Source organism: Rhyacophila brunnea, unplaced genomic scaffold (genome assembly GCF_057557595.1).
Source record: "Rhyacophila brunnea isolate RB1 unplaced genomic scaffold, BYU_Rbru_1.0 scaffold_17, whole genome shotgun sequence".
In the NCBI taxonomy this organism is placed as follows: Eukaryota; Metazoa; Arthropoda; class Insecta; order Trichoptera; family Rhyacophilidae; genus Rhyacophila; species Rhyacophila brunnea.
This window is the reverse complement of record NW_028232827.1, coordinates 27,156,325-27,176,291: the sequence shown is the minus strand read 5'-3', so window position 1 is coordinate 27,176,291 and position 19,967 is coordinate 27,156,325. Positions and strand designations below refer to the sequence as shown.

The 19,967-nt window shown below is 29.5% G+C and overlaps 2 protein-coding genes across 2 annotated transcripts in view; one reads left to right on the top strand and one right to left on the bottom strand.

Annotated features, from left to right (window-relative positions):
- The window catches only part of LOC147073889 (uncharacterized), a 670,186-nt gene that overhangs the window by 278,722 nt on the left and 371,497 nt on the right, over window positions 1–19,967 (bottom strand). The window lies entirely within an intron of this gene.
- Window positions 890–17,198, top strand: LOC147073902 (UDP-glycosyltransferase UGT5-like). Its single transcript, XM_085945010.1, has 5 exons — window positions 890–1,130; window positions 8,336–8,564; window positions 11,850–12,445; window positions 14,040–14,262; window positions 15,671–17,198. The coding sequence occupies exons 1-5, from the start codon at window positions 1,110–1,112 to the stop codon at window positions 16,198–16,200; spliced, it is 1,599 nt and encodes a 532-aa protein (XP_085801136.1). The 5' UTR covers window positions 890–1,109; the 3' UTR covers window positions 16,201–17,198.

The window sequence follows — 19,967 nt, the reverse complement described above, 5'->3', positions numbered from 1 at the left end:
AGCCCATTATTACCTGCGTAGCTATTCGTAACACTTGACTCTTTAGCACGTTTCCGATATTTTTATTAGTCAAAATTAACACGAAAGCCATTCCACACACAAGGCGGTTATCAGTGGCTATCGACGGTTATCTACAATTATTATTGGTAAATTCGTATTACGACGAAAATTTAAGTTGGTAGACATGCGTGTGAAATACGTCTCTATTCAATCAAATACGGGTATGTTTATACGTCCCGGAATATTTATGTTTTTCCATCCGAACCTTGAAAAGCTCAAAATTTTGATTGAAACTTCAAATATTACATAACCTACAATTTTATTAGTCATGCATTATTGCAGCCTGTAGTAAAACAACTATTATGTTACTACTAGTCACTCGATATTTGACAGCTCGCGAGGATCTATAAATTAAGGCGGCGCTGTGACGTAATTATTTTTAAAAACAGTCTCATCTTGCATCTCAATTCTTAATAAATGTAATTGACGTACTCTAAAACTTAACACAGCCAAGAGAGGGACTGTTAAAAGATAGTAGGTAATTTTTGAGAGTCAGACGGTTAACTTATAATAATTAACTGCCTGAATACATAAAGTGATAAATGTGATTATATTTTTGGACGTTAAGTGATATGTTAGAATAGCCTCGCTGGTTTACAAAGGCAATTTTTATAACCATACTGCGAGCGTTGACATTTTAACAGAGTTTATTTATCAGTATTTTGTTATATTATTATGTAGATATTATTATTTTGTTATGTTTGTTTCTCATTATTACCATCTCTCATAAGAGTACATAGCTTTAAGCTAAGTAAATTCGGCCAAAGCATACTCTGGTCATAATACTACGAGTATGTTTGTAGAGCTTTTAAAATAATTAATCTATGACACTATGAATATCGGTCACCTTGCGTGAGTTTCTGTATAGCGATGCCAACCTATCCGTCTTTAAGTATATCATACAATCAGTTATATATTATATCTCGAACAGTGTTAACCGTGTCACAAATATTTCTCAAAATAAAGTTTAATCTTATAAACACAAACATGAATTAAATTAAAAAATATATATATTGTCTACGTAAAAATAATAAACAAGTTTAAATTAGATGAAAATATCTAACGGGAAGGTATGGTGTTTTTTTATAATACTATAATATATTGATCAATTTTTAATATTTGTGCATGAGTGCTAAATAATAAATAATGATATTTTTCTATCTATAAAGGTAGGTAAGGTTTGATTGGATACTTAAAAAATAACACTATGCAAATATATAAATATAAACTCAAAATATTATTATAAAACAAGTACCCACATATTGTGTCTGGCAAAAATTGTAATATTTGGTTTAAACTGTGTATAACCCACTTATAACTGATTCTCTTAAAAAATCTGATAATTTAGCCTTTCTTGTACGGAGGCACATAATACGCCCCGTTTCTAAGGAATATAATATTGTGATGAAACATAATATAGAAAATAAATTAATTTGAACATATAACTATGTTTAATATCATTGTATTATATGGGTTTCTTAGTTAAAACATTCCATAGTGTTAAGATAAAATTTAAACGTTAGGTTAATAAATATATTAAATGTATTTATGATATCATGTTTATCAACGTTATTATAGCAAGTATGGTAATTTATTTAAAATAATTATGTATGTTTGTTATATAGAACTAAACCAAAACAATTGTGCCAACTTTTCACCAGTTCATTCAAACTAAATGACAACAGAATATAAGAGAAATATTAATTATACTATGAAAAGATAATAATTGTAATTTCTATCAAAATTTAACAATACGATTTCTATGTTTGGTTACCAATGCAAATACATCAGTACAATATAAAGTACAAATAGTTCAAATACTATAAAATTTACCAAAATTACTTTCTTTTGAAATAGTATTTATTGAGGTTCAACGACGTAAACGCCAGTTTCATTAATAAATATTATAATATTTAATTAAATCATAAATTGTATCCTTTATACATGATTTAGACACATCAGATTTGCAAGCTTATTTAGAAAAAATACTATCTACACAGTGAATTATTGTAAATTCTTCTCGGTTATTCCCAAATGGTTGGTGACGACCCTGAAATGCAGAAATCTTCTGAAGAACCAAGACTCTTTTATACTAACGATCAGCTGCTTCTCTCAGGACAGAATAAAGGTCGCTCCAACGCTCTAATAGAAATTTGAATAATTCAAATTGATGGCCAATTAAATGAAATATGTCCTTCGCTATGCCAGTATATATAAAACGTTGTATCTAATCAAAAATAATATAGCAACCACGTAGAAAATAGGAAAGTTAAAAAAAAACTTCGACCTAAAATATAACGTTTTCGCCTGAGAATAGATGAAAAATAAAAATATTTAAAAGAAATATTTGTACTTAAACAGTTATAATTTGTAGTTTACTAATAGTTGATAAAAAAAACCATAATATTAAATTTCACAATCATATATACAAACCTTTTCAATTGCTTCAATAAAACCAATGCGTATAACAATGAGTGATCATGCGTAGTCGATGATAAAAATTGAGTAAATAAGTAGATCTCGTCCATATTCTGGCAGAAACCACTAAATCGAAAAAAATTGTTTTGAGAAATTACATCTATCATTCACTTTTCACTAAATAATATTTTTTAATAATTTTATATTGTTATTATTCTAGTAATAGGAAAAATTCTTTCATTTATAAGAGAAGAGGAGACTTCAAAATGATCCCAATATAGGTGTTTCCGGTAGGCAGGCCATCCACTTTAAATCATTATAGACACTAAATAGTTTGCTATTTACCAGGAGAGATTTTGTACAACTCAAATATTTTGACACAAGTGTTTTAAAAGAAATTTTCAATGTTTTATTATAGACGTCAGATATTTTAAAAAAAGAACGTTTTGATGTCAATAACTCAAAACATTTTTTTTTTCATAAACAGGGTCGACAATTTTAAATTAAATTTAAAAAAAAATGCACAGTAAATTGTGATTCGTCACAAACAATGCGTTATTTATGAATGCACGCGTTTGACGATAATTATTATTATTCGATAATATGAAACTAGTATGTAGACATTTTACGTAGGTGCAGAACTTTATTACAATATAGACTTCTATATTTTCTGATTTCATTATATTTTATACATATCGTAATAAAATATCATTAAGAAATAACTAATTATTATATAACGTCATTTACGCTAATTTAACGAAGTTATTTCATTGTAATATAATTACTATCTTACTGTCCATTCTTTAAAATAAAAACTGCATCATTATTTTGTTGTAAACATTTTTTTACGAAGAACAGATATTAGCAGGAAACACAAAAACTTGAGAACTGGGTTACTTTATAGGCGAGACTGTTAACAGGTATATTTTTTCGATTGAAGAGAAATATTTTTGTATACTAATATTTATTTTTGTTAGTTGATTGTGCTCTTTTCTCCCATAAGCACTTTTATTAGAACGTCTCTGTAAAATCTTTTAAATCATTGAATTCATAGCGACCTAAGTCTTAGGTATCTGCTCCTAAGACATTCCCAGGCGTAAAAAAACTGCTGATACTTCACACCCAAACGTAGAGGCTAGTGATACGCTCGACTACGAATTAGTGTGATGCGGGGGGATTGGTTTGGATGGGTGTATGTTTATGTTGTTCTATGGGTATTAGCCACCATTGTCAAAAACCCGCGATCGAGAGCTTCAGAGATCCACTAATCCACCATATGAGTATTAGGGTGTGGATACAATATTAAAATAACAGTAAATAATACTTTTTTATATACTACTCAACGTTATTATTATTTTTGCGGGAAATGATTACTTATTAAGAATTCGATTGACCCATTACAAACATGTTCTGGATGCAAATATACATTGAAAAATAGTATGTTTAATTTGACTAATACATAGATTAAATTTAAAGGTAGGGACTGTGTTTACTATGTTTTTGACAAAAAAAAATATTATTTACTACTAATTTGGCACTTTAAAATAAATATTAACAAAAATAAAATACTATAATTAAATAAATCTGTAATACGAAATGACTTTGAAATTTTTTTTATAAATTTAGTTTCAAATATTTATAAAAAAAAACTTCTGCATAGAACAATGCTTTTCTTCAACATATTTAAAATTTTATCTCGTCTTTTCTAAACCAAAAGGGCATCATTGACAATTTTCCACTTATTATAAGAGTAGGTATTTTTTTTTATTTATAACTATTTGCCAATTATTGTTATAATTTTATCTTGAAATAAGTCTTGCTGACACCTTTATGAAATAATTGAAACCCATAGTATGTAAGTCATTTTTACCATAACACCCAAAGCATCCTTTATGCTTAGAATCCGAAATATTATTGTTCACAAAATTTGTGATAAAAGCTATCATAATATGGCTTTCAAACAGCCATTTAATGTAATATACTTCGAAATTAACTATATGATAAACGTTTTATTTGTTGCGTGTTTCAAATGATTAAAATAATTACTTCCTTGCTACTAAACAGACTATGAATCACTAGTAACTATAGTAATATTACCTTGAGTATTGTATATTGTATCTTCGTGTACTGCTAAATTAAATATAACTTTGATGAATTATTGTCGTCAGGTAAAACATTGAATATACTCGTACATCATCAGTTCATAACATAACATTACAATATATACCATTATATTTCTACATAGTAGGTAGTCAAGGTAATTAGCAAAAATTGTTCTTTTTTTGCCGCCAATTTTCAAATTACGAACAGTCATTATTTTCGAATTACTCCCAATCTTGCATGTATGTATTCAAAAAAGTACGGTGAACTGCCATTAATAATAATTCTATTTACATTTAGGTATATACATAAACTTGACAGGCGTTATAGACCTCATTCACTCTGGTAATCGAAACAAAATAAAGAATTGTTCATTCTTTGGTATAACTTTGGGATTCGGAAAAAAATCCAGCATTTTTAAACAGTTTTATTTGAGTTCTTTCAAATGCATCGAAATGCAACTAAATTTATAGGTTTCACACCTGACTAAAGAATGGTCATTGACATATAAAACTCCACTCTTTATTTTAAACCTCTTAAGCATTCAAAAATAAAACAAATACATGTATCTAGCAGTCTAGTTTATTGCATTTAGGTAATTAAAATGAATATATTTAAAATTAATATCTACAAAAATGGAAAGTAGTTATATTTTATGATTTAAATTTGATTCTAATAAGATGTATAATATGTTGAAATAAATATAAATGGGCCTTGACAACCACGGTGGCCGCGCGGCTTAAGCGTTGGACTATCACGCCGTGGGTCTCAGGTTCGAATCCTGGGTCTGGCAAGTACACATATTGTTTTTCAATTTGTGTGTGAGTCAGGGTATGGACCTAATAGGTTGAGCAAGTGGCTGACATCCATTTCTCGTAAAAAAAAAACAAAATCTGTTAATACAAACCTCTACTCTGTGGAGGCCCATATGATCCTACTAGGCATCAGACATGGTCGAAAAAATATATATATAAATAAATTATAATTACATATTTTTTACATTATATTATTATAGTCTAAAAGTTTATTTGTATTAGCACATATTGTATTTGATATAATGTTATATAATATATCTTATAATTAGGTATAATGACCCTTATTTTTTCTTTTCATTTGTATTTATAAGTAATGTCTTATATAGTAATTTTATACAAAATACTGTTAGTTTCATGAAATATTTCATTTATTGGGTGAGGTGAGGTTAGTTTAAATTTCTATTAATAAAATCTTATATTATAATCAGAATTTTTTTATTAAACTAGTTTTTTTGGTTTAAAGCATATGAATAATATTAGTATATAATATCAGTTAAAAAATCCCTTTTAATGCGGACATAGCCAGTCCTACCCGTTATTAAATTAAGCTGAATAAGTACATGATATACATTTTGTTATATTTCAATTAATAAGTAGGTAGGTACTACGTTAGTTGAGAATTTTTTAAATATTATTATCAAAAGCTGATTATCTTTACAAAGTTGTACAAGTGGATTTCGTCCAGTTACTAGTAAAGTTGTCATGATAACGTAAAGTAAGTCAATGGTAACGTATCGTCCATTCTTTTTATAACACCACTCATTCAACGTAATTTCAGTATTTTTCATATTTTTTCCATAAGTAATTCAACTTTTGAATAGACTTGCGCCGCAGTACTATGGATCATTTTTATCATCATGAAACAATATTAATTCAACAATATAATAGTATATACAACAATAGCACTTGAACGTAATCCAATAACTTGGAACCTATGTTTTATGTGAAGATCATTATCACTGGCTTATAATATTCGTAAAATGTGACACAGTTACTCAAAGTGAGTATTAAAAGATATGCAAAATGATAAACGCTCGCTTCACTGTGCTATATTGTATACGCTCGTGTGCCGGTTAACAGCAAAAAGTTAAAAAAAAATCAAAGTTCTTCAGGTACTCAACTTCCTCGCAAATACAATATAGATCTAAACTGCATATGCTAGAGGTATAGCCAATACGAATAATATATCATGTATACTTGGGGGTAAAATGCATCTTCTTCATATTTTGTATGATCAGAAATAAAAATCAGAAGCACAATTAGCCATAAAATGACTCAAAGATAATACCTAATGATATAGTAGTGAAACTACGGTCGAACAAAGATTTGTTGTCCACGTGTTCAAACTGTGAACTAAAAATCCCCTCCAGTGCAGCTAATTGTACTTCCGTTTTCAAATGAGAAATGTCCCTAAATTTATTATTTAATTTTACGCTCCCGTAGTGTACGGATCTGTTAATTTGCGTAATTTGAAGCTTTTTAAAATAAAAATATCTTTAAAACGATCAGGAATGATGTTAGAATTATTATTAGTAAACTTTTGGGTCATTGCGAAGAAGAAAATGAGTCGCAAACAAAAGAAGAGCCGATACATTATTTAAATACGCCTGTAGCGCGCGTTGCCGCCTTGACAGGTATGTCGCTAGAAGTCTTCTATATATGACCACAGCGACTTCCTGTTGTCGCAGATTACGTGTTGTCGGACAACATACATTTTCATTTCTCTGTGGCATATGTGTGTTAGCAAAGTGAGCCATAGTGAACGACAAGATCTAGGTTACTCAACTACCATCTGATGATAGGCGCACTAAACATCCTCGTAACTAGGTAATTCGTGGATCTAAACGGTATACACTGTAAACATATTATACGAGTAAAGCACGGATTTTAAATTCAATTCCTTTGTATATGCGTGTAAAAAAACATTAACCTCTGCCATGAATACATTCTTGGAGAGACCTTCTGATATCTAGCAAGCTGAAAATACACTAGAAACAAGTAGATCGCGAAGAAAATTTTGTAATCAATTTAATAAATCGATAAGTTTTAGCCAGTAAGCAACTACAATATAGGTATACTATGGTTAAAGCATTCAAAATCATTACTTTAATTTGAGAAGAATTCCTCTAAAGGTGACTTTTTCAAAAATTATGATTTTTTATTGCCAACATATTATTACATACATAATATAGCTAAGTCAAAGTATTATTTTGCAATGATTTCGTATTTTTTAAGTGTGATAAATGATAATATTAATTATTATTCTTAGACAGTCAAATTATGAGTGCAAAATTGGCGTTGTGATATTAGAGAACTTTTATTTAAATTAGATCTGTAAGGTGAAGTCTTTACTGAGCCTTTTTTAAAGAGGCACCTAGCGGAAAAATACGAAGCTTCCAATTTGAGACATTTTTTTGATAATTTAATATTTCAACTGTATTAGTGAATAAATATGAATCTAAGACATTAAAAAGAAAAATATTTTTTATTTTAAGTCAAAGATAAACTTACAATTGTAAAAAATGTAATAAAATGTGAATTTGTTGAATCGTACCGCACCCTATATATATTTACATATATTTTATGGTCATATTTATTATTAATATTTAGTTTATTAAGTTTTCTAGGCATCAGTTAAGAGATGTTTGAATAATTCATAGATTTATTATTTTTATGTCGATTTTTATAAAAAAATATAAATGTGTATAACTTGAAATCCTTTTTTATTTTCATCAAATCAAGCTTCAATATTGGGACCATACATAAATAAATGTTAGCCACCCCTAGTAGTGGGGTGACTACCGGTGATTCTCCAGTTAGAACCTATATCCGACAATATGACTTTGTGATGTGATTCTGTTTCTGTTGAATTTCTATTGTGTGTTTATGCCTTGCATTAATATATACAAGTGAATGTATTAAATAAATCTATCGTGTTTCAGATGAATATTTGGAGTTCACTTGTACTACTTCAAGTGTTGCACTATGGGCTGGCCTATCGAATATTGGCTGTGATACCCTTTTCGGGTAAATCTCACTATCTGAACATGCAGCCAATTGTTCAAGAAATGGCTGACCGAGGACACGATGTGACTGTTATAGCGACTTACCCCGAAAAGAATCCAAACTACAAACAGATCGTTTTGGAGAGGAAACTTATTTGGGAAGGACGTGAGTAAAGATGGGTCATATTTTTAGTTTTGTCAATATTAAGTACTTTGGCTAATTTGTTGTATTTCTAAAAGTTTGGATTTTTTATTATTAGTTTTCATTTTAGAATATCTCATAATATATTAATTCTCTGATGGTCGGGCGGCTTTCGCGTCGGTTTATAATGTCGTGGGTCCCAGGTTTGAATCCTGGTTCTGCCAAATACACATAATATTATTTTTCAATTTGTGTTTAGAGTCAGAGTATGAACCTATTAGATTGAGTAAGTGACTAACATCCAATTCTTGTAAAAAATCTGTTAATAAAAACTTCAACTCTGCGGAGGCCCATGTGATCTTATTAGGATCGTTTTTCAAAAAATATTGAGAAAATTATTAAACACAATAAATTTAATCTTTTATTAGCTGATGGGTACTGCTCCGCATGCGAAAAAATGTGGTGTAGTGTAAAACTAGCTATTTGGTTAAGCAAAATAAATTTAATATATACCTACCTATATTTAGTGAAAATGGTAGGTTTGGTGTTGTTGTTCCATACAACTGTAATATTATTAACAGATAATAATTATAATAATTAAAAACTAATTTGTAAATAAGTAAACTAAACGTATCTTGCTTACTCTACGCCAGTGTATAATGAAATTGACAGTATTTTTTTAAAATCTTGTAAAAAGGTTATGTGTTCCATAATTGAAATATCCGACATGTCAAAAAACATCACATATTAATTTAATATACATTTCAAAATATCTCCTTATGATTTTAATAATATATAATAGATACTTCTTTGCAGTAAAAAATAAAATTAGTACCTATATTATAACTATGAATACTAACTATGATAACTGATATTTTTTTAATAAGTTTATAAAATGTGCCTCACCGCATCTACAAACACCCGTGCATAATGCAAATTACAGTAAACAATGCTTATAATTTATTAATAATACACTAACATACTAAAACATTATAATTTCAACCCTAGTTTGAATAATCTCACTATACCTACCCTTATTGAATCAATTTGTGGAATTATAATTAACTAAACCCTGAGGAAATAATTACCTACTTAATATACCTACTTTAATTTTTCGTTCAATAATAGGTACTTTAAAAAATATGTGGATATGTGTAATGATTATTGATATGTAATTGATTACAATTACCCACTGTACTTTGATATAACTCGTTTATATTGTTGAGTCTATATAATTACGTAAATTTACTGACCATTCAGCGACCAATGTTTAATTTGCTACGTAATTGGTGCAGTAAAGCATTTAATTTATCTACATTCCGTAATTTTATTATATGTTTGACTTATTCATTGAGGATAAATTAATGTTATCGTAATATAGACATATGTATGCAGCATACTTATTTACATAATATGTATATAATATTATATCATTTATATTATTTAATAGTAGCTAATATGACTATAATACTTATAATAATTAAGCATATAAGTAGATACATGCGATATAACCATAAATTTGATAATCGTATATTTGAAAATAGTTGTTAATATATGTTTATTTATTATGTACTTAGTATACGCCGACGATGGCCGAACAGTTACGCGTCACGCGTTAAAATATCGTGGGTTCCGGGTTCAAAACCCGGATCTGAATTGTCCATATATTGTTTTTCAATGTATGTTTGGACCAATAATTCCTGATAGGATTAGCATGTAGCTAAAATCCATTTCTGGCAAAAAAAAAATATTTGTTAACACAACCTTTAGGTATTTTGTGGAGGCCAATATTATCAAACATGGTAAATAAAACTCTATTAAAATGCAATTGGTATTTTTCCATACATTAAAAAAGTTATTAAATACTTATAAGATACTAAAAAACAATGCGTCGAAACTAACAAATCTAAATTGATACTATAAACTAACGGTACTTGGAATTTGAACCTAACCTAAGTTAACTCAACAATATGTTAGTTTTACCATAAATGAATGTGCGTAGTGCCTTGAAAGTTAAGCCTAACAAGATAAAAAGTAAAAAAGTAAAAATAACATAGGTATAAAAAATTACAAAGAAAAATGAGGAAGAATATTGAATAATTATAGACAAAAAAATTGAAAGCAAAAACTTAGTATCTGTATTGTATCAATCACTAATAATATTGAAGGGTTTAGGTTAAGTTATGTTAGATAAACAATAACACATTGAATAATTTCCGTTTTGATTATTTTTCTTCACATTTATAATTTTATTTCAAATGTATTATAATTTAATAGTGTAAAAAAATATATTTAATATAAGATATCTAATAATAATTAATATATAAGTATGATGATTTGAAAACAGACTAAAAAGAGCTGTTCATTTAATGTCAGATCTTCTACTGATTCTAGATATTGAATCAACGCGACTAGTATACATTGCATGCCTAAATAAAACGTTATTCATGACGAAATATACAAGATAGTTTCAGAATGTAAAGTATTTTTATTCAAACACATAACATATTTAATTACACATATTAAGTTAGACAAAAAAAAAATGTACCGAGTGTGATTCGAGCATATTTCTTTGGTTTACTGTTTTGAATATATTTGTAATACGTATGTTTTTACATTTTCACAGCATTGTTTATTTCATAGAAATAAATGAAATATTAGTAATAAATTATGGACAATACTGAGAGCAGGGCTTCGAACCAGAACTGAACCGAAAACCGTTATTTTGCGTCTAAACAAAAACCGGAACCGAACCGAAGAACATAGATACATCTCGACTCAATTCTCATAATTTATAATTTATTATTTTAAAAAAATTGGTCTAGGGCCGTGCGGTGCAGTATAACCATTGATTTCTGAGCGTAGTGCTGGGCTATCATACAAGTAACATAAGATAATAATCAAATGCTGTAAATTATGATAGAAAATATTTTTTTATTACAAATAAAAGCATTTAAAAATTCATTACTCGGAGCTGAAACGAAAACCGGAACCGAACCGATATATATTTTTTTACTTGAACCGGAACGAAACCCAAATGAAAAAATAACAGTTCGTAGCCCTGGCCGAGAGACAGATAATGTTATATCCATCATATTATTATAAATTCCCTTATGCAATATTATTTTTCAAATAAGTACACGCCGAAGTCCTGAGCATATATCGATTAAAAATCTGATTAACTTAGAATATTTTTTTCACTGACTGGCAGAGTCATTGGAACTTGTCATATGTTGTGAAAAAATACAAAACAAGGAAGGGTGTTGATTTTCGGAATACTGAGTACAAACTGTTGTTATTTTCTTACAGTTGGTGAAAAATTCGACTTGTTCGCCTTAAATACTGCGGTCTTCGAAAAAACAATGGATTTAGCATGGCGCGGTACTTTCTTCACTACTGAAACAGCTCTTAACTCCTCATTACTCCAAGACTTCATAAAGAATGATAACTCTCATTTTGATTTAATTTTTACCGAAATATTCTACCAAGAAGCACTTTATATGTTCGCCCACAAATATAACGCCCCCATAATTGGCTTCTGTACTATGGGATTCACGCAATCCATTGGAGACATCATGGGAAGTCCACTTATACTTAATTATATGGCGCATGAATATTTAACGTTTGGATCGCCAATGACTGTAGCGCAAAAATTTAGAAACATTTATTCGACGCTCTATGAATTGTTTTGGAGGCATTTCTACCACTTACCTTTGCATCAAAAATTGGCTGAAAAACACTTTGGTCATTTACCTGGAAAATTACCGCAAATAGCAGATATTGAAAAAAATATATCTCTTATACTGTTAAATACACATTATTCTTCAGACATAGTAAGGCCGTATGTGCCAGGGATTATTGAAGTAGGAGGTGCTCATATACGAAAACCAAAGGAGCTGCCAGAGGTAATTATATTTTATTAAAATTATAATAAAAAACATATTTATTTGTCAATGCACAGATTTTTTGTGTTGTTGAAAACGGTATTGGTTGAAAAAAAAATTAACGCGATAAAAATCTGTTTAATATCTACGTTAATATTTCATAGGAAAAAAAATATCCGGCAGAAGAACAATTCTCCTCACATTAAACGATTATTAGTATTATCTACAACTGTATTTCACCAATAGACACGTCTTACGCGTATGCCTTCAAGGACAACGGAAGTAGTCATCAATAGTTTTTAAAACCTTAATGATTGTTAAACTTTTTATAGTTATTTAAATAGATTTGGTTACATACTGGTGTATCAATATCAAAATTATTAGTATTTCGTATTGTATTGGTTTACCAGCATTCCTGAGACTTAGCGCGAAATAATATATTATGGTGCATGTCGCGGATTATCACGTGACGTCACAGTAAGCTGCCGCTATGGGAAAAAAGTGTGTAACGTCGTTTTTCTTGGTGTTTAACATGTTATCAGACTGATGGTACCATCCCGTAGCACATGTTGAACCATTAAACGAATATTGTCAGTAAAGTTGGCAAAATCTGTCGAAATCAGCAAAACAACAATCAGGTCACCTCACGTTGAACCGCACTGCATCGACACCTGCACGACGTTTTGAACGTTTTTATTATTTTCTAGATGCCTACACTTTTTCGAATCATGTCAAAATCAAGTTTATTGTTTTTAGTGGTTGGCACTATGTATTTTTTTTAATAACATTGTATATTATCACTTATCAGATATGGTCTGCAGGGTGGATTCTGTTCAAAATATTATCTATGTATATAATATTTTAACGTACGCACACTTAGAAACTGTTAAAATTAATTGAACTTAGCATGAATAATTAGTAATAATTCAAAATACTAATACATTAGAGTTGGCACTCTCTATAATTGAATTTAGAGAGGTGGTGATTGGACACCTACGGTGGCCGCGTGGCTTAAGCGTTGAAATATAACGCCGTGGGTCCCAGGTTTGAATCCTGGGTCTGGCAAGTACACATATTGTTTTTCAATTTGTTTGTGAGTCAGGGTATGGACCTAATAGGTTGAGCAAGTGGCTGACATCCATTTCTCGTAAAACGTAAAATCTGTCAATACAAACCTCTACTCCGTGGAGGCCCATTAGGATCGGACATGGTCGGGGGTGATTCGTCAAAATTTTCTGCAAAATGGCGAAACCATAGACTAAATTTGTTGCCGTGACAGCGTGACAGTGACGTGACATGCATCTCAATTTGATCACAACTTAAGGCGTTATCTGGAGGTGGCTATTACCCATAATAATATGACTATACCCAGTGCCGATAATCATGAGAATCTGTATAATTGTAGGAATCCACTGATAACTGATTTTCCCAAAAACAATTTGATTGAGTAAAATGATAATTACTTGTAAAATAAATTACAGTTCGATGTAATATTTTATATTAGTATATGTTAATATAGCACATGCAATTTTTTATTTTTAAATATTACTAAGTAGTTATTTATATCCCCACTAGTATTTCTATAAAACAGACATTATTATTATTTTTATTTCAGAATTTACAGAAGTATTTGGACGAGTCAAAAGATGGAGCTATTTATTTTAGTCTCGGTTCAAATATACAATGCAAAGAGATGCCAAAGGAAAAGCTTGAAATTTTCCTGAGAGTTTTCGGGAAATTAAAACAACGCGTTCTATGGAAATGGGAGGAAGAATTCATGAAGGGAAAACCAGAAAACGTAATGACTGGGAAGTGGATGCCACAAAATGATATCTTAGGTAATAAATTCATGAATTAGTTATTATTATTAAACAACTCCGATCAATTTTTATTTTGTAATATTTTTCATGGAATTAACCACGAACTTTTACAAATAATTTACAGCGATAAATTGTAAAATTATTAAATTAATTGAGCTTTTAAATGTGTCTTAAACCCTATTCATACTTCTTCAATTTGAAACACAAAATATATTACAAGGGTTCAGCAATATGGCAATACACTCAAATATATATACAAAGATTATTTAAGTGACGCACTCTATATTATGATATATATTTAGGTATTACTTCTAATGACCAAATGCAATGATGTTGATATTATATAATTACGTAAATTATGAACCTAATATAATGGAAATATGACAATACCATATTTTATGGCCCTCACTGGCGGTTGAAAATGAAAGATCGTTTTCTAATACCTACCAAACTATTCTTTTTTTTATTAACATTGATATAAAAATTTAATGTTTACCAAGTATATTAGGTAAAGATAGATTAATTTATGTTTAATCATAATCTATTAAATGTTCATAATTTAAAATACATGTGAAAAATATAAAACCACTATAAAAATTCTTTTTGAATAAAATACGACACCTAGCGGGATTTGAATCACCGTCCATGTGCACTGACCGCTAAGCTACGCATGACTTATCTAATGATGACGAAATTAGTAAGCGGTTCTTATAATACTGAAGTGCATTTTAACTTCAGTTGAGGCATGGTCCAAAAAGATCGTGGCTAGGCGATGCGCGGATCATACAAATGACGCGTGCCGAACGAAATATAATTTGTTATAAAAATCCAAGAAGCGTCCATTTAATGTTATGTTTATTGTTAAATTACTAATAATAATAGTATATTCATTGACATGTTTTCTTTTTAATGTACATACGTAAAGTTTTTTGGTCATCTTTACACAATTTAAGAATATTTTCATCCGACGCCATGACAAAACAAATCGCCGTCCGTATCTGTCTCCGATTGGCGACTAGTGAAAAATTTCGTTGCACCTACTGTTGAAAATTATTTGCCGTTTCACTGAAGTACGCTCTTAATCGTTTTGGCAATCGGCTCTTGTATTTTTAAATCAAATTAATAATAATTAACCGACGTCAAGATGACTCTAAATAATTGTTAAAATATTTTTTCACTTCCAAATAATTAAATTTAATAAACTAAATTATAAAAAAAGTAAAAATAAATTTATTTTATTCAATGACTAATTCACAAGATTTAATAATGTTATATTCTTTATAGAACATACATATCTAAGAATTGTTTAGTAAAGAATGTTAAATTCAAATGTAAATTATTCGTTGAATAAAAAAATGTTTTCGTTATCTATTAATAATTGCCTTATATACCTATTGTTATTAATTTTATTTTAAATTCTTTATAGCCCATCCAAACATAAAACTATTTATTACTCACGGAGGACTACTGAGTACATTAGAGGCAACAGCAAGAGGAGTTCCCGTAATAGGAATTCCATTCTTCGGAGACCAGCACCTGAATATTGAAAAGGTCGAAAAAAGAGGCTTCGGACTGAAACTCCCGTACAAGGACCTGACTGAAGAGGCACTGGAAAATGCTCTACGGACGATTCTAGATAATTCAACATACGAAGCGCGAGCTAGAGAATTGGCCGATAGATTTAATGATAGACCAACTTCGGCGTTGGACACAGCGATGTACTGGATAGAATATGTTATTAGACATAAAGGAGCTGACTTTATGAGATCTCCAGTAGTAGATATGTCACGTCTAGAGTATCATACGTTTCAATTAGGTTGTCTTGGGATATTAATATTACTCTTTATAAGTTTTTTGTTATTCATAGTAATAAACATTATTTTGTACGTAATTAAAAGTAGACAATTGAGTAGTAAAGGTGTTAGTTTAAATATGAGCGGTAAAAAGAATGACTGATGTACCTGTCAATTAATATAAAAGTATTATTAAATATAGTTTAGTGTAATTTACTTATGAAAGCGGTTCATAATATATAAATAACAAATACTACATAAATCCCGACAGGCCAAATTCTAAGAAGAGAACCAAAAATCCCGACGTACTACATATATAAAAAAAACTAATATAATTATTATCATCCCAAAATCAAGCAGAATATAAATAACTTAAAGCCAAACTAACGTAATCTAATCAAAATAAATTTGAGCCGGATTATTGTTAACATAATTTTTGATATCTAGCTACCGGTAACTGGACAAAACAGAACATGATAATAATAATATAGCAGAACATGAATACACATAATATAAAGAAACAAAACGGTGGCAAAACAGAATAGTGATAGACATAACTATTCATTATAGACATAAAATTCGACTAAATAAATAAATATTATGATAAAAAGCCAAATTTTCGTTTCTTATATTCACACAATTATTATTCAGAACTCATTATTTTGTTGTAGTCACTCAAGCATTTTAAGCATATTAGATTGATTAAGACGAGATACAGCTTGTCGGCAACACCGAGTTGAGTCCCGTTTAATTGAGGCTTTCCAGCGGAGAATGTACAAACTCTATAATTTGATTTTTTAACGATGTATTAATTAAACACCTGTGTTATTAAAAATCTATACAACATATAGACAATTTCAATTTTAAATGATATATTTTTCCCCTTTTCTGAATTTTCACAGTTCTGAATTGTCATTGTTCTGTTTCTTAATGTTATGTTATCATATTCTATTTATTCATGGAGACCTAGCTACCTAGTACCTATATAATATATAATTTTATTTGTTTCGTATGAATGGTTTGTCGAGATTTAGGCTGTCAGAATGTTGACCGTCAAGATTTTGCAGTGCACTCATAATTATAAGTACATAAGAATCCTTAGATCATTGTGATAAAAAAGAGTTATTTTAAATAAAAAAGTACAAACAAAATTTATGTCTAATTCATTATTCCTTAATTTATAAGCGACAGCGTTAAAAGGCGCAATTAGTCGAGTGTACACCGACGTTAGCCATTAGAGTATTGTTACTGTTTCCACGAAAAAATCACCTTTAATCTCTTACAATTTCTTTTCTTTCTTTTCTTTTCTTTCGACCATGTCCGATCCTAATAGAATCATATGGGCATCCACAGAGTAGAGGTTTGTATTAACAGATTTTGTTTTTTACGAGAAATGGATGTCAGCCACTTGCTCAACCTATTAGGTCCATACCTTGACTCACACACAAATTGAAAAACAATATGTGTACTTGTCAGCCCCAGGATTCGAACCTGGGACCCACGGCGTTATAGTCCAGCGCTTAAGCCGCGCGGCCACCGTCTACAGATACTGAGGATACAGTCTTATATTTCTGGATTGATCGAGATCTATAATATACACATTAAAACCTCTATGGATGGTCATTTACTTTACTTTACAGTGAAACTTTTAATTAATCTAGATATCAAATACACATTATTTATATATTATAATATAATATGTACTAATATAAATAATTCTACAAACCGTAGAATAATAATATGCTTCATTTTACATAAGTGGCAATTTACATCACGCTAGGTGAGTACTATTATTATTGTACCGTGTATGTATAATGTCTACATAATTACAATGCAACATATTAATTCTAATACCCATTTGATTCCACTATTATTTGTTATTAATTACATAATAATAATTACATACATAAATATTATCATTAATAAACTAAACATTGAAGCCAGGAATACCTGTTTAAACAATATACTGATAATATATTTTATTTATTATGATATTATAATATTGCCTTAAATAATGTATCAAGAAATAAGAAAGATATTAATATTTTGCTAAGTAAAATTTCCCCGACTAATATAATATTATGATTTATAGTAGTACCTACTCCACACGCTTGCTGGTTGGTGTTGATCTGCGTGTCCCTTATAATTAGGTTTACCATACGTCCCGGTTTAACCGGGATTATCCCGGATTGAGGATGGGCCCTAAAGTCCCGGCCGTTTTACCATGTTATCCCGGCTTATAATCTAGTACTTAGTTAACAGTACGTATTTTCTGATCCACACGCAAGTGATCGATAATTTGGGTTTAAAAAGTCAACTATTCAACTTTTAAAGACATAATATATAGAGAGTATAAATATTTAGCTTAGCCGAGATTGTTAAACTTTATTTATTTTATTATTACTTATATAAAAAATAATAATATATATTATTTTTTATAACTTACTATTATAGGCCACAGGGTCCAATGCTAGTGGTGTAGTGGAACAGTAGTATAATTAGTAATATAAGTGAAACAATCACAAATACCCAGACTTTGAGAAAATAACTTAAATATACTATGGTGAAATTGCCAAAAATCCAACCTGGAGCCCTTGGATGAACGGCCATCGCCTTATGCACTAGTGACTAGACTACAAGGGCTCATTGCATAGGCAATTATCAAGAAATCTCTTATCATCACCTGAGAATATCGAGGAATAAAAATCTAAAATCTCTTACTATAATAAACAACCGTGAAAGTCTCAAACATTATAAAATATCACTAATTTAGAAATACAAAGTATGTGCATTAATAACGTAAGCAGGTAGGTATAACAGGTACCTATATTATTATGAAAAACAAGTTAAGTAGGTAAACAACAAAAAAATCATTTACTACAGTGCTTGAACATGTTAATATAAGAATTATTCGAAAGGTAATAAATTTTTCGTATTAGAAGAATGAATAAAATCATGAAAAGGGTCCCAATTTTGGACAGTCTAGTAGACACAAAACGTGCACTGGCCAGTAGAAGATTAAATTAATAGTTTTAAACATAGCAAAAAGTCACCTTGATTTTATTGCGATTATAGTTATTAAGTTTTAAATAATAGCTTCAGCACGAATACCTAGTTTAAAGTGAATAAAATTATTGATTTAATAATAATAACATGCTGATAATTAATTATAAATGACTAATAATTTGAAAGTTGACATTGTCATAATAAAGTGACACTTTGACTTAATAAATATTTGTTGAGTTTATAATATATTATGACAGCTTACTATCAGTTGTTAATTATTGTCATACAACTATCACCATTATATTTATTTATCTACTTATGGCGTATGACATAAATGACATAATATTTCATTGTTATGTTATCACTGCTCTTTGTAAATGATGGTACCTAGACCGTAATGCGCTTTAATTCTTTACCTCACCCAGCAAGTGACATACACAATATTTTTTCCATGTTGGTAATCGGAATTAGATATCGTCATTGTACAGGCCAATTATTGTCGTAACCCTCATTTTTTACCGAAGTGACATTTTTATGGCAATGGAGTTATGGCATACTATTACACGAACTGGGCAAGTATCATAAATCCCAAAAAAATATATGCATATCAAAATAATTCAAAACTACTTTTTAGGCCATTTGTAAGTTAACAAAAATTCCAGCCAAAATGATGTAACCCTCTCAACAGTCGAAATACAAGCCACTGATGTGTCAATAAAAGAAAATTCTCAATGTACTCGTATAATAAAATAATATAAGTAGATGAAATAGTAAATAAATATTATATAAAATAATAAGTAAATCCGATGCCCACAGTTTTTTTCACTTCCTGAATAATTTGATATTTGAGGGTTACTCAAATAATTGGCCTGTACAGTGACAATATTATACACGATGTTTTATATTAACAGCCGAAGCGATTTG